Here is a 14968-nt window from a genome sequence, read left to right on the forward strand (position 1 = left end):
CACTGATTTACGCATTCCCTGCTATTCTGCCTGCGTCCACGACTTCTTCGCAGAATCAAGCAGGAAGGGAAGTCAATAATTCTTGAGGCCCAGGATATCTTGGTATGCAGAGATCATAAGGGTGGCGATAGTGGTCCATAGACCATACCACCATGTCCAGACCTCTCGCAAGGTCCGGTATTCCATCCTACCTTACAAACACTAAATCTAACAGTTTGGCTATTGAGTACCATATTCGGAAGAAACGTGGGCTGTCAAGTTCAGTGGTATCTACCTTGGCTAATGCAAGGAAGCCGCCCTCCAGAATCACATATATTATAGAGTCTGGAAGGCATACAGTATCTCACAAAAGTGAGTACACCCTTCACATTTTTGTAAATATTTTATTATATCTTTTCATGTGACAACACTGAAGAAATGACACTTTGCTACAATGTAAAGTAGTGAGTATACAGCTTGTATAACAGTGTAGATTTGCTCTCCCCTCAAAATAAATCAACACACAGCCATTAATGTCTAAACCCTTGGCAACGTGAGTGAGTACACCCCTAAGTGAAAAGGTCCAAATAGGGCCCAATTAGCAATTTTCCTTCCCTGGTGGCATGTGACTGTCGTGTAGCAGATGTGTCAAATTTGGTGTTATTGCTCTCACTCTTTCATACTGGTCACTGGAAGGTCAATATGACACCTCTAGGCAAAGAACTCTCTGAGGATCTGAAATAAAGAATTGTTGCTCTACATAAAGATGGCCTAGGCTATAAGAAGTAGAGATGGCCTTGCGGTTCGTGGCGGACATTGCTTGTTCGCGATTCGGCGGACTTCTGGCGCTGTTTGCAGCGGACATATTTGTTTACAATGAGAAGAACTTTGACCCATGACACATCCATCATGGGGTACAGGACAGCCAATTGAGACATTTCAGCACATGGACATACCCCCTACCTTTTAAATAGACCTGATCTGGCGGCCATTTTACATTTTACATTCTGTCTTTTGTCAGTGTAGGGAAAGGACTCTGTGTGGAGCAGGGACAGTCAGTCTAATCACTAGCTATTACTATTAGGTCCACAAAAGTCCTTTTAAGGACTGGTATAGGTGTACAGTGTATAGGGTTGTAATACACTTATAATATACTTTTTTTTCAAATATAGAAAGCATATTATAGTGCACTGCAGTGCTGCTGAGTGCTGACCGATTCTGCAGCTGTCTTTTCTCAGTGTAGGGAGGGACAGTTTGGTGTTTGGAGCAGGGACAGTCTGCAATTCATTAGTTACTAGCTAGTTACTATTAGGTCAACAAAGGTCCTTTTAAGGATCGGTATCTGTGTACAGTATATAGGGTTGTAATACACTTATAATATAATATACTTTCTTTCAAATATAGAAAGCATATTATAGTGCACTGCATGCAGTGCTGACCGCTTCTGCAGCCATTGTTTCTCGGTGTAGGGACATTTTTTTTTTTTTTTTTTTTTTTTTAGCAGGGACAGTCTGCAATTCACTACCAAGATACATCTGACCACAGACACGTGGTCTAGCAAACACGGGCAGGGAAGGTATATAACTTTTACTGCCCACTGGGTGAACCCTCTGATGGCCGTCAAGCATGTAACCCGTGGCACCCGTGTAGATTTGGTTTTACCGCTACGGATTGCATGCAGGCCTGGCTCTTCTTCTCATCCTCCCTCTCCTCCTCGGATGACTCCTTTTCCGCTGCTAGCGTCTCTTCCGCTGCGCCGCCCAAGATCCCCAGAACCTATTCGACATGCCAGGTGAGACGTTGCGTATTGAAACAGGGAAAAATTACACATGTGACATGCATGGCACACGTCTTAAACTTGGTCGTGCAGCGATTCATTGTCAAATACCCTGGGGTCCAGGACATCTTGCGGCAGGCAAGGAAAATCTCGGCCCATTTCAGAAGATCTTACACGGCCATGGCTCGCCTTGCTGACATTCAGCGGCGACACAATCTGCTGGTCAGACATCTTATTTGCGATTGCCTGACGCGATGGAACTCAACCTTCTATATGCTTGATAGGCTGCTCCAGCAGAAACGTTCAGTTGACTACCTGTACGAACCCTGCGGCCGAACAGGTTCTGGGGACCTTGTTTTTTTTTTCACCGCACCAGTCAGAGGAGGATGGTGCCGGGGCGGATGAGGAGGAGCAAGAAGAGCATGCTTTAAACCTTTCTGGGATCCCTGTTGTTGTCCGTGGATGGGGGAGGAGGACGACATTATCCTGGATGATGAGCAGGAACCAGGCCACCACACCGCTTCCAGTTTAGTGCAAATGCGGGCCTTCATGCTCCAGTATTTTAACAGGGACCCCGTATAAAAAGCATAGAGGTCAAGGACCAGTACTGGTTGGCAACGTACTTAGACCCCAGGTACAAACACAAAATGACGAAAATGTTACCACCATCACAGAGGGCTGTCAGAATGGAGCACTTACAGGCCTTGCTTTGAGAAATGCTGCATTCTGCTTTTGCGTGCGCTGGCAGAGGAATTCCCACTCCCAGAGAAAGAGTTGCGGGTACCAATCCAACAGCACCTGCAAGAAGAGGGCGGTTTGAAGATGTGTTGGTCTCTTCTTATATGAGATCATTCTTTCAGCCGACCCATCGACAGGTCTCATCCGGACCCAGCATCAGGGAACGCCTAGACCGACAGGTGTCCGACTACATCGGGTTAACGGCCGATGTGGATGCTCTGAGAAGTGATGAACCCCTGGACTACTGGGTGGGCAGGCTTGAACTCTGGCCAGAGCTTGCCCAATTTTCAATGGAACTGTTGGCTTGCCCCTAGTCCAGTGTCCTGTCCGAAAGGACGTTCAGAGCAGCAGGGGGGATCATGACCGATAAGAGCTCTTGCCTAGCTCACAACAGTATTGACTACCTCACATTTATAAAAATGAATGAGGCATGGATCTCGGAGGAATTCAACACATGTGATCAGTAGACCATGTATATGTATAACTCTGTAAACGATTTATTTAATCTAGCACACGGACCTTTTTTCTACCTTTTGGCTCACATCCTTGTACAAAAAAAGCACACCATACTATATGCCCGTACCCTCCTGTTTGAAGAGGTTGAGCGGTGTCATATTTTTGGGTCCCGCAGCGAGTTGCTGGTATCAGTGTTGGTGTCAGTGGTCTCTATCTCGGTGCTTGTGTCATTGCTCTCTATCTTGGTGCTGGTGTGGTCTCAGTGCTCTCTATCACGGTGCTGCTGTCAGTGCTCAGTCTCTATCGTGGTGCTGGTGTCAGTGCTCAGTCTCTATCGCGTGCTGGTTTCAGACAGTGAGGGAGATGGCAGCGGAGAAGCCAATCAGCAGGCAGTGCCAGCGCCATGGCTGAGGATCAGCACTGGACTGGCACCTCCGGACCCCCGCAGTGGAGCCCTGCATAGGTGGGGGTAAGGGCCGGGCAGAGGGAGGGGCTCAAGCACAGGTTGGCACACTGGCACAGGACTGCGCTGCCTTGACTGTGGCACTGATCATCTACTACACCCCCTTCATAGCCTGCCCTGACCTTGCCTCTCCTCCCATGGCCTTCATGCGCTCCTGAATTGTCAAAATTTCACAGATAAAAAAAGAATGCTTGTCGTTGTCGATCCCAGATTCACTTAATACTTTTGTTATGTCAGTGTCCATGTTGTGGGACTATGTGTGCACAGCTAGTACGTATTTTGTGGCTTAAAATATGACTTGGAGGTTTTTAAGGTTTGCCTGCCATTAACTTTTGGTCGCGTTCGCGGAACGTCCCGTCGGAAGTTCGTCCATCACTAACTATAGTCACTACCGTTTGATGATTTCCCTTTAATGAAGCATCATTCAGCAGCATGTACAGTGGGAAAGGTGTGTATTCACTATCTTCTTTACAGATGACATATAAATATACAAAAAGGTGATGGATACTTACCTCTTCTGTTGCCAAATGCCATTGCTTTTACGAGTAATCTTCCCTCAAAGTCTTCTTCAGAAACCAACATTACCAGAAGCGATGATCTCTTGGTCCACCACTGCACTCGGTAGTTTGTGCCACTGACACCCCCCCCAATGGGCATTACTGAGATAATTTATCTTCAATGGAGTGTCATTTGAGAGCACATGAAACGAGGGGTGAATATACCGTATATACTCGAGTATAAGCCGAGATTTTCAGCCTCTTTTTTGAGGCTGAAAGTGCCCCCCTCGGCTTATACTCGAGTCATCGCTGTCTGCCTGCTCGATCAGCGTGTCGAGCAGACAGACAGCGGACATTCTAAAATTCAAAAGCCGCGCCTCCGCCTCCGCCTTCGCCTGTGATAGGCGGAACACTGAATTTCCCAGCAGTCAGTGTTCCGCCTATCACGGACATCCGCTCATCCTCGTACTACGGACGAGGATGAGACGATGTCCGTGATAGGCGGAACACAGGCTGCTGGGAAATTCAGTGTTCCACCTATCACAGGCGGAGGCGCGGCTTTTGAATTTTAGAATGGCCGCCGAGGCGCCGACGAAGAGCGGCGATCCTGGCAAGGCACGGGACGGAGGCAAGGCAAGGCACGGCACGGGACGGGACGGGACGGAGGCAAGGCACGACACGGGACGGAGGCAAGGAGGCAAGGCACGGCACGGGACGGAGGCAAGGCACGGCACGGGACGGAGGCAAGGAGGCAAGGCACGGGACGGAGGCTCGGGACACAGGCTCGGGACACAGGTAGGCTGGACACACACACACACACACACACACACACACACACACACACACACACACACACACACACACACACACACACACACACACACACACACACACACACACACACACACACACACACACACACACACACACACACACACACACACACACACACGGACACACACAGGGATGGATGGATGGAGACACACACACACAGGGATGGATGGATACACACACACACAGGGATGGATGGATGGAGACACACACACACAGGGATGGATGGATGGAGACGCACACACACAGGGATGGATGGATGGATGGAGACACACACACACAGGGATGGATGGATGGATGGACACACACACACACAGGGATGGATGGATGGATGGACACACACACACACAGGGATGGATGGATGGATGGACACACACAGGGATGGATGGATGGACACACACACACACAGGGATGGATGGACGGACACACAGGGATGGACGGACACACAGGGATGGACGGACACACAGGGATGGACGGACACACACACAGGGATGGACAGGCATGTCTCACCCTCGGCTTATACACGAGTCAATAAGTTTGCCAGTTTTTTTGGGGGTAAATTGGGGGCCTCGGCTTATATTCGGGTCGGCCTATACTCGAGTATATACGGTACACTCTTTTCTTTACATGGTACTATTTTGTTAAAATCTCAGTCAAAAAGAGTGGCTTCAAACAGCTGCAGTGTTCATGTAGCATGAAAGGGGGACCAGATCCCAATATTGACTTTATCAGGTTAAGAAAGAACCAGAGAACAAAAAAGGCAGATTGCAAACTTTATTGCTTTATTTTATGCTTTGGATTACTGATGTATGACCGATATATGTGGTCTTAATTTAAAATAAAAGATAAAATCTTACATAGTATTTTTTATTTTTTGAGTCTCAGGAAAGAAACAGTTGGCAAAACTGTAAGCAGATTACTCCATCTACTGATGTGAATTTCGAGATGTGTCATTTTGCTAAATGGAAAATAATTTCCATTTCAGTACATTTTCAAAGGATATCTGTAATTTAAGTTTCTCCAAATCCTTTAGTGTTGTTCATCTTTTTGTTGTTTTTTGCCTCTGCAGGAAAAAAAGAAAAAGATAAATAATCTTTAATCATCCACCATACCACACAATTTGAAACCATAGGGCTACAGTAATGCAAACACTGGCGGATCAATGAACTACTGCACATTTTCTCATTCCTGTTTTTATGGTAGCTACATTTCAAATTTAAATTTCTACTTTATAAGTGCCATGTCAAATTAAAACCAGAGATACAACAAACTTAGTACAGCTAGAGATGAGCTTGGGCATCCTTCCGTCCGACGCACACTCTTTTTCTCCATCAGGTGTTTATAGACTTCTGTTTCCGTACAGTGAACCTTTCCTTACTTGTGCATATTGTCATACAGGGTTGCTTCTCAGCCCTTTTGTGTCAATAAAGTTATATTAAAAAGCAGAAATAATAAAACAGTCAAACTATAATTATTACTGGTACGTATAATAAAAATGATAAAAAAAATCAGCTAAAAAAACACACCAAACGCAATAAACACATGTAATGCACATACTTACGTAAGACCCCTATAAGTCTGAAAGTTCACCACACTAAAAACATTTCTTGCAGTATGAGTCCTCCAAAAACATTTCAAAAGAGTGCTATAACGCTCTAACCAGGATTTATGTTAAAGCTTACTACCTAAATCTGAATCTTTATGAAGTGTGGTAAAATGCACATCACACGACCTCACCACCAGCTCACTGCAGCCAGAACAGACAACAGCTGCTGTGGTAGTGAGTAATGGGCTCTTATATCTACAATTACTCCAACCAGAAAGCTGCTGTAAAGGCACCACAGTCACACCTGTCTCCACGTATGAAAATATCTTTGTTTGTTTTACTGAGTACTGTATCTTGGGCCAGGTAACAGGTTGATGATGGAAGCAAACCACCCTGCATCCTTTTTGATTAGAGAAATCATTATGCCCATCTGTCATCTGTCTCATCTGTCAGAGGGGAGGAGGTGTAAATTGGCCACTTTAACATTTACAGTAAGACAACTTACAATGGAGGTAAGAGACAGCTAGGCAAATAACATCTTCACAAAGAGGTCAGAACCCAGGAACAGCAGATTCTAGTTTAGAATATGTTTTCTTTAACCACTTTCAGACCGGACCAATTTGCTGATCAAAGACCAGACCACTTTTTGCGATTCGGCACTGCGTCGCTTCAACTGACAATTGCGCGGTCATGCGACGTGGCTCCCAAACAAAATTGATGTCCTTTTTTTCCCCACAAATAGAGCTTTCTTTTGGTGGTATTTGATCACCCCTGCGGTTTTTATTTTTTGCGCTATAAACAAAAATAGAGCGACAATTTTGAAAAAAAACGCATTATTTTTTACTTTTTGTTATAATAAATATCCCCCAAAAATATATAAAAAAACATTTTTTTCCCTCAGTTTAGGCCGATACGTATTCTTCTACATATTTTTGGTAAAAAAAATCGCAATAAGCGATTATTGATTGGTTTGCGCAAAAGTTATAGCGTTTACAAAATAGGGATAGTTTTATAGCATTTTTATTAATAATTTTTTTTTTTTTTTTACTAGTAATGGCGGCGATCTGCGATTTTTATTGTGACTGCGACATTGTGGGGGACCCATTGGACATTTTTGGGACCATTGTCATTTATACAGTAATCACTGCTATATAAATGCAGTGATTCCTGTGTAAATGACACTGGCAGTGAAAGGGTTAACCAGTGGGTGGCAGTGTAGGGGTTAAGTGTTCCTAGGGGTGTGTTGCTACTTGTGGGGGGGTTGGGCTTTCATTTAGTGTACACTGATCTCTGCTCCAATCACATAGAGCAGAGATCAGCGTCACTAGTTGCTAGGCAGAATGGAAAAATGTTGTTTACACAGCATTTCCTCCATTCGGCCGCTCGGTGAGACGATCGCGGCGATAGAGTCCGCGGGTCCCGCGACCGGACTCACGGGGGTCCCGATCAGCGCGGGAGCACGCCGCCGGCGGCGTGCTCCCGATGGCAGGGCAGCATTGAATATTGGACGTACCTGTACGCCAATATGCCTGCCCGTGCCATTCTGTCGACGTACATCGTCGTGCGCTGGTCGGGAAGTGGTTAAGCACATTAGCTAGAGATATGAAGAAGTGATTCTGCAAACTTCCTTCCTTTATCGTCCATGAAGGAACACAGGAATGTAGCAATTTTCTAATATTTAGGTTATATTGCTCCCAACAGGAAGTTTGGATATTGGAAAACATGAACGTGTTAAGCCAGCCCCCTTATAACCCCACCTCCTCAAATACTGTCCTAGGATTAAGATATGCTGCTTGAGATTTTCTATACAAAGCAACTGTTCAGACTGGGGTATCCTCAGCAACAGCTTTGGAAGCTATACATAAAATATACTAATCTAAAATTGCGGGGTTATCCTAAAGTAGATTGACATTTAAAAGCCTTATCTGGACCCCAATGAAGCCTAGTCTGGAATGTGACTTTTGAGCACTGGTGTGACCCAGTCTCTGAGGACACAAACATTTAGGTCGGCCCTCGTCAGACTGAAGTACAGGTAGCTATACCCCACAGGTGGTTCCCTTGGTTGGCATTTTACATTTCCATTTTACGACTTAGGTAGCCCACCTGCCAGTTTTCTATACCTGCTATGTATATGGCCAACAGGGCCGGCATGTGCTGCTCTGCCCACTGGAGGATGTGAGCGACCTTTTTGAGACTTTATAGCAGAACTCTAATCTCTAGAAGTGATTGTGTGTTTTCTCTCCTTTTTTTCTGCCTTAAAGGGTGCATAAATGAAATGTTCATTTTGGCCGACCACTGCAAGTCAGACATGGTACTAAAGCATCCTACACATCTGAACAGAAATCAAGCCCATGTGAGACACAAGCCTAGATGCTTGCAAGAGACCATCATAGCTGAAATGCAGGGCACTAGACAATTGTTCCAAAAGCTCCAAGACATGAATGTCAGTTTAATTAATATAATTGATCCACATTGAAATGGATTTACACGTCTGAGTCACTGCCAGATAGGGGTTGGGGTTTTAACATTAGCATCTGGCTGTTAACTGGTTAGTCTTGGGGTTTAAAAATCCTTTTTTTATTTTATTTATCCAACCTTTCTTTCCCCAGTGTCAACGGCGTAGTTTGCTCCAATTTAGCCTTCGGCTGTTACCTGGTTGAATTTTTTTTATATTGGCCATGACTTTATTTACAAATATATTTTCTTGTTGGCCACCTTAAGCCCCTGTTCACACCAGAGCGACTTGTCATGCGATTTCTCAAATCACATGACAAGTCTCACCCTATTTTTGGCAATGGCACTTTTAAAATCAGTGCGACGCTGACTTTGCGGTGCTGCATTGATTTGAAAAAGTAGTTCCTGCTATACTTTTGGCGAATTCAGGTGTGAATTGCAATGGCAGAGTAGATTGAGGGAGTTTTTTCCTATCTCCCCATCTGCACACAGAGCGGTTTTGATTTGTTAAAGGCAAATAGACTGTGCACTTTGTAAAGTGCAGTTGCTACAGAACTTAGTAAATGAGCAGAAGCTGTACTGACTTCCAACCTCCAATCATGCGCAAACAAAAATGCTGTGTTTTTTTTTCTTGCACGTGATTGGGTATTATTTGCAAAATGAAGATTAACTCATTTACTAAGCTCTGAAACAACTGCCCTTGCCGGGAGTGGCAATGTACGCCTATGAGAGATTTTGTGTTATTGAAGAGAAAAGCCGATCGCACCACAGTGATTCCACACTTCCTTATCACTACTGTGCCCAGCCACCGACAAATAAATGCGCTTACCAGACGGTAAAGCGTAAGGAGCGTTTATGATCTCAAGCTACTGACGGCTCCTCACCTCCACCGAACACTTTGCCAATAAGGAACAAACGATCCATGTATTGAGATCGTTTGTTCCTCAATATTGGGAAGGTTGTCCACAAGGTTTAGGAGTGTGTCTATGGGAATGTTAGACCATTGTTCCAGAAGCGCATTTGTGAGGTTAGGCACTGATATTGGACGAGAAGGCCTGGCTCGTAATCTCCACTATAATTCATCCCAAAGGTGTTCTTTCGTGTTGAGGTCAGGACTCTGTGCAGACCTGTCAAGTTCCTCCACCCCAGACTCACTCATTCATGTCTATATGGATCTTGCTTTGTGTACTGGTGCAGTTATGTTGGAACAGGAAGAGGCCATCCCCAAACTGTTCCCACAAAGTTGGGAGCATGAAATTGTCTTGGTATGCTGACACCTTAAGAGTTCCATTCACTGAAACTAATTTGCCAAGCCCAACCCCTGAAAAACCCCACACCATTATTCCCTACACCAAATGATTTGGATCAGTGCACAAAGAAAGGTCGATAAAGACATGGATGAGCAAGTTTGGGGCAGAGAAACTTGGCTGGCCTGCACAGAGTTCTGAACTCAACCAGGAGCCACCATCAAGGGGGTACAGCTGTTACAACTGTAAGGGGTCCGGGGGGCCTGCCAAGGCCAGAAAGGCAGGACTGGTGAAGGGGATCGGTGCTGTGCAGTATAAAAATGATCTCAAAGTTTCTGCAGTTCTCGTTTCATTGATTTTAGACATCAAGCTCTTTACTATCACCTTTGGCTACTATGTGCACCCCTCATGTGACAGTGATCTGCCTGTACTATGCTTCTCAGCAACATGTCAGCTTTGTAAAAACGAGCGGGGACCAGGTAGGAGCTGTGAAGGTAAGGGAGGGGGGCTTGTGTGTGTAAGAATTTGTGTATGTGGGGCTGCCATATATACAGGTGTGTGTGTTTACTTGGGGCACTGACATATATACAGGTGGGTGTGGGGGGGCACTGACATATATACAGGTGTGTGTGGGGGGGCTGCCATATATACAGGTTGGGGGAATGACAAATACACAGGTGTGAGGGGGGCTGACAAATATACAGGTCTGGGGGCTGACATATGTGCAAGATTGAGGGAGGGGGGCCCGAGTGCGTACAGGTGAGGTGGCCGGTGTGCGGATTCGGTAGGCTGGCCCATAGGCAAGCCCTGGGAAATGTTGGTGGTCAGGCTGGGGGGGGGGGGTCGCAGGTCTAAAGCTGTGTAAGGGGCCCAAACATTTCTGATTCCTGATAGAATACCTTTGGGATGAATTCGAGTGGAGACTGCAAGCCAGACCTTCTTGTCTAACATCAGTGCCTGACCTCACAAATGCTCTTCTGGAAGAATGGGCAAACATTTCCATAGACGCACTCCTAAACCTTGTGGACAGCCTTCCCAGAAGAGTTGAAGCTGTTACAGCTGAAAAAGGGTGGGCCAACTCAATATTGAACCCTACAGACTAAGAATGGGATGCCATTAAATTTAATGTGCGTGTAAAGGCACAATGACAATATAGTGTATCTAAGATTAGCTACATTCCTGTGCCCCTCTATGGACTGTAAGAAAAAGATTTTAAATTAGTTATAAAAATCTTATTTTCTTGTCTACTATATAGATAACAGCTTTGTGGTTTACTATACTAGTAATCCACCACTCTAGGATCATTAAGGTGCAAATACAATGTTTTGATTTACAAATGCAGCTTAATTGTGATAAAGATGATTTTAGTACTTACTGTTTTCTTCTTTTTATAGAAATGTATGGGACATAGAAAAGGAAAACTAGAAATATCACTCCGGTTATTGCAGACAACACAATCGCAGCCACGTTCACAGAGTCAGCTATGAAATGAAACAAATTATAAATTAAACACAATATCCCTTATAGTTGTAAAAAGCTAAGTCCAGATTACTTCAGCTATTCAACCACACAAAATAGTGAAAACAGTGCTGTGCTCAAACACACAGGAGTAGCGTAGGGCAGTAGCGGCTGCTCCATTAGGGGTGCAGGGGCGCTGCCCCTCTAATCAATGCACCCCGGCCTCTAATCTACATGCAGGGCATCAGACGCATGGATCTCAATGTTTTTTTCTTTTTTTGAAGCACATGATTAGAGCCAGAGACTCTAATTGGTTTAAAAAAAGGGTGGGCTCAGGGCGCAGAGCCTGGTTGGCTTGTTTGCCGCCCTCCCAAAAAATGGAGCACCAGCTGCCACTGGTGGAGGGTAAGGTTGGGGTGGGCAGCAGCCTCTCAGGATCTAGTAACACTTGTGCGACTATTCATGAGACTTTGGACACACAAAGTCACATGAAAAGAGAAAACCTATGTATTTCAATGAAGTTGTTCAAATCTGTGACTTAAAGTTGCAGTGGCTTTAAAAAATCTTTCCTACACATGAGACTTTCATGCTACTTGAGTGCCATAGACTGCAATGTAAACTCTCAAAAGCCACATGAAAGGCACATCTTAATGTTATCAATGCAACAGTTGTGCAATAGTCAAAGCCAAAGTCGCACTAAAGTTGCAGTGTAAATGGCATGACTTTAGAGTCGCACATTTGTGAATTGAGCCTTACCCTGCACCACCACCAAATCACCCACTGATGCTCCACATGTGGATAATTGGAGTAACACGGATACATATATTCAACTGTTCATATATTTTACGTTCAGGTGTATAGTTGCATATGGGACAGTTACAGCCAGTCAGGTGCAGTTTAAACAAAATGAAGTTCATGCTGAGGTTTTCCCTGTTATTACCATGTACAGTATTTATGATTACATTGTTTTCTATGAATCCTATGCAGCCAGGCTTTACCGGAATTGGAAAACACGATAAAACAGATTTACTGAAGTGAGTGAAATGAAGCAAAGTAAATCTATATTCATTTAAAATGTCCTAACATGTTCAAGTTAGAAAGAGAGCTCCAAATTATTAGAAGTTTGAAATGAACATGTTTAACATGTTTTGACTGTAAATTATTTTACACCTGAAGCACATCTAAACTCAAAAACAAACATTTTATATATTGCAGCTTACAGTCCTTGGGTATAGTGACTGCATTTGTTTCCTTTTTTCATGATTCTTTCTTTTAATTTCAGCTGGTGTTCCCGCCAGTAACATTCTTCTTGTCCTAGTGTTTAAATACTGTATACACATAAACACACTCTTATAAATAAACTTTTTAAAATACAGACTGTGTCTGTAGGCAGTGGACGATGTCTGCAGGGCAGAGGTAGTGTGAGTAGGGCAGCGGATAATGTCAGTAGTTTTTTATTTTACATTTTTATTATTTTTACATTATTATTATTTTTATTTTTTTGCAATTTTTTTTTAGGAGCCCCATTGGGGGGCTTTGGTGAAGTATCAGGGGTCAAAACAAATGTCTCACCTATTTGTGAAAGAGAAAGGGACTGAGGACAGAGATTTCCTAGTTCCTTTCTCAGCAGCCTCAGCTGCACTGAACAATTAATGAATGGGAAGTGCTCTGTGCTGAGCAGCTTACTTTTCATTCACAAACTGAAGCAGAGTTTAGCATACATATTGATGTATTTTGGTGTGTTTATCTTGCATTTACTGCAGTGAAAAACTCTACCTAACAAACTAAAAGACCATAAAAACTCATAAAGTACATGTGAAAATGCATATTAAAATAAATTATTTTTGAAAGGTATGAATAGGGTCTAAGTTAGTTCTCCCTATAAGCTACAATAGGTTCCTGCACAGTACTGTGATTAAAGCAGAACTCCGGGCAAAAACTTTTTTTTTCCCATGTTCTCCTTGCTGATCTCCTACCTTTACCAACTATGTCATCCACGTTCTTCTGAGCTCTGTAGTTCCTCTGCAATAGCCTGCTGAACTTACTGGAAAAAACATTATTGCCTGGTGATATCCTGTCTGTAAGACCGCTGGCTGCTATTTCACCTTAGCCAGCAGTCTGACACACCTAGTTGTAGTTCTCTGAAAGTGAGCAGGGAGTTGTACTCCTGCCTGACTCGCTGTAGTGGGTGGAGGGGGTCTCGCAGCCCCCAGTCTGTGTCACCCATAGAGGTTGTGTCTTCCTTCCTTCTCTGCTGCCTCCTCCTCCCTGCCAGCACCGCCCGCCCACCATCTCTCTCCAGTGCGGGGAGAGTTACAGATCATCCAGTGACAGAGCAGGTCTCGGGCTGACAGGGAAGTGGGGCTGTACGACGAGCTGTGTTTTCACATACAACACCTGTCAGCCCGAGATCTACTCTGTCTCCAGATGTTCTCCAACTATACCCGCTCTGCACTGTTGAGCACTGCTAAGCTGCACTGGTGACACTGCACCAATGTTCACGGATAAGCTGCACTGGTGACACTGCACCAATGTTCACGGATAAGCTGCACTGGTGACACCGCACTGATAAGTTTCACTGGTGACACTGCACCAATGTTCACGGATAAGCTGCACTGGTGACATTGCACCAATGTTCACTGATAAGCTGCAATGGTGACACCGCACCGATGATCACTGATAAGCTGCACTGGTGACACCTCACCGATGATGACTGATAAGCTGCACTGGTGACACCTCACCGATGATCACTGATGATCACTGATAAGCTGCACTGGTGACACCAAACTGGTGATCACTGATAAGCTGTACTGATGGGCACTGATAAGCTACACTGGTGATGTTGCACTGATGATTACTGATAAGCTGCACTGGTGACACCGCACTGATGGGCACTGAGAAGTTGCACTGATGACACTGCACTGATGAGTTTTACACTTAAAAAATCTCCATAGGTGACGTTTAAAAAAAAATCTACAGGTTGCATGTTTTAAGTTACAGAGGGGGTCTAGGGCTAGAATTATTGCTCTCGCTCTACCGATCAAGGTGATACCTAACATGTGTGGTGTGAACACCATTTTCATATGTGGGCGCTACTGAGCGTATGCATTGGCTTCTGCACGTGAGCTCGATGGGATGGGGCACGTTTAAAACTTTTTTTTTTTTTACACAGTTTTTAAAAAAGAAAAAAAATTGTGTCACTTTTATTACTATTAGCCCTTGTACACACGGTCGGAGATTCAGATGGAATGTGTCCTATCGGACCGTTTTGTCGGATAATCCGACTGTGTGTGGTCTCCATCGGACTGTTTCCGTCGGAGTATCCGATGGACCAAGTTTTCCAACTTGTCCGTAAAATTTTCCGACAAAATGCTCCGATCGGAAATACTCCGATCATGTGTAGCCTACTCTGACGGACAAAGTGCCACGCATGCTCAGATCAAATTCCTAGACCAAAGCTATTGGCTACTAGCCCAAACGTAGTCCCGTCGTAACTAAATAATGTCATCACGTTATGTACAA

At 44.5% G+C, this 14968-nt stretch overlaps 1 protein-coding gene across 1 annotated transcript in view; it reads right to left on the reverse strand.

The window, feature by feature from the left end:
• Positions 1-5501: 5501 nt before the first annotated feature.
• LOC143924490 (ectonucleotide pyrophosphatase/phosphodiesterase family member 7-like) overlaps positions 5502-14968 on the reverse strand; it is a 112677-nt gene continuing 103210 nt past the window's right edge. The window contains exons 5-6 of the mRNA XM_077448820.1: positions 11364-11469; positions 5502-5804 (exon numbers count right to left, since the gene is read on the reverse strand). Of these exons, the coding sequence (XP_077304946.1) occupies positions 5771-5804; positions 11364-11469 (140 nt within the window). The 3' untranslated portion in view covers positions 5502-5770. The remainder of the gene's footprint in view (positions 5805-11363; positions 11470-14968) is intronic.

The sequence above is a fragment of the Lithobates pipiens genome, unplaced genomic scaffold (assembly GCF_037356315.1).
Source record: "Lithobates pipiens isolate NorthernLeopardFrog02 unplaced genomic scaffold, aLitPip1_a1.2 Scaffold_22, whole genome shotgun sequence".
Taxonomy (NCBI): Eukaryota; Metazoa; Chordata; class Amphibia; order Anura; family Ranidae; genus Lithobates; species Lithobates pipiens.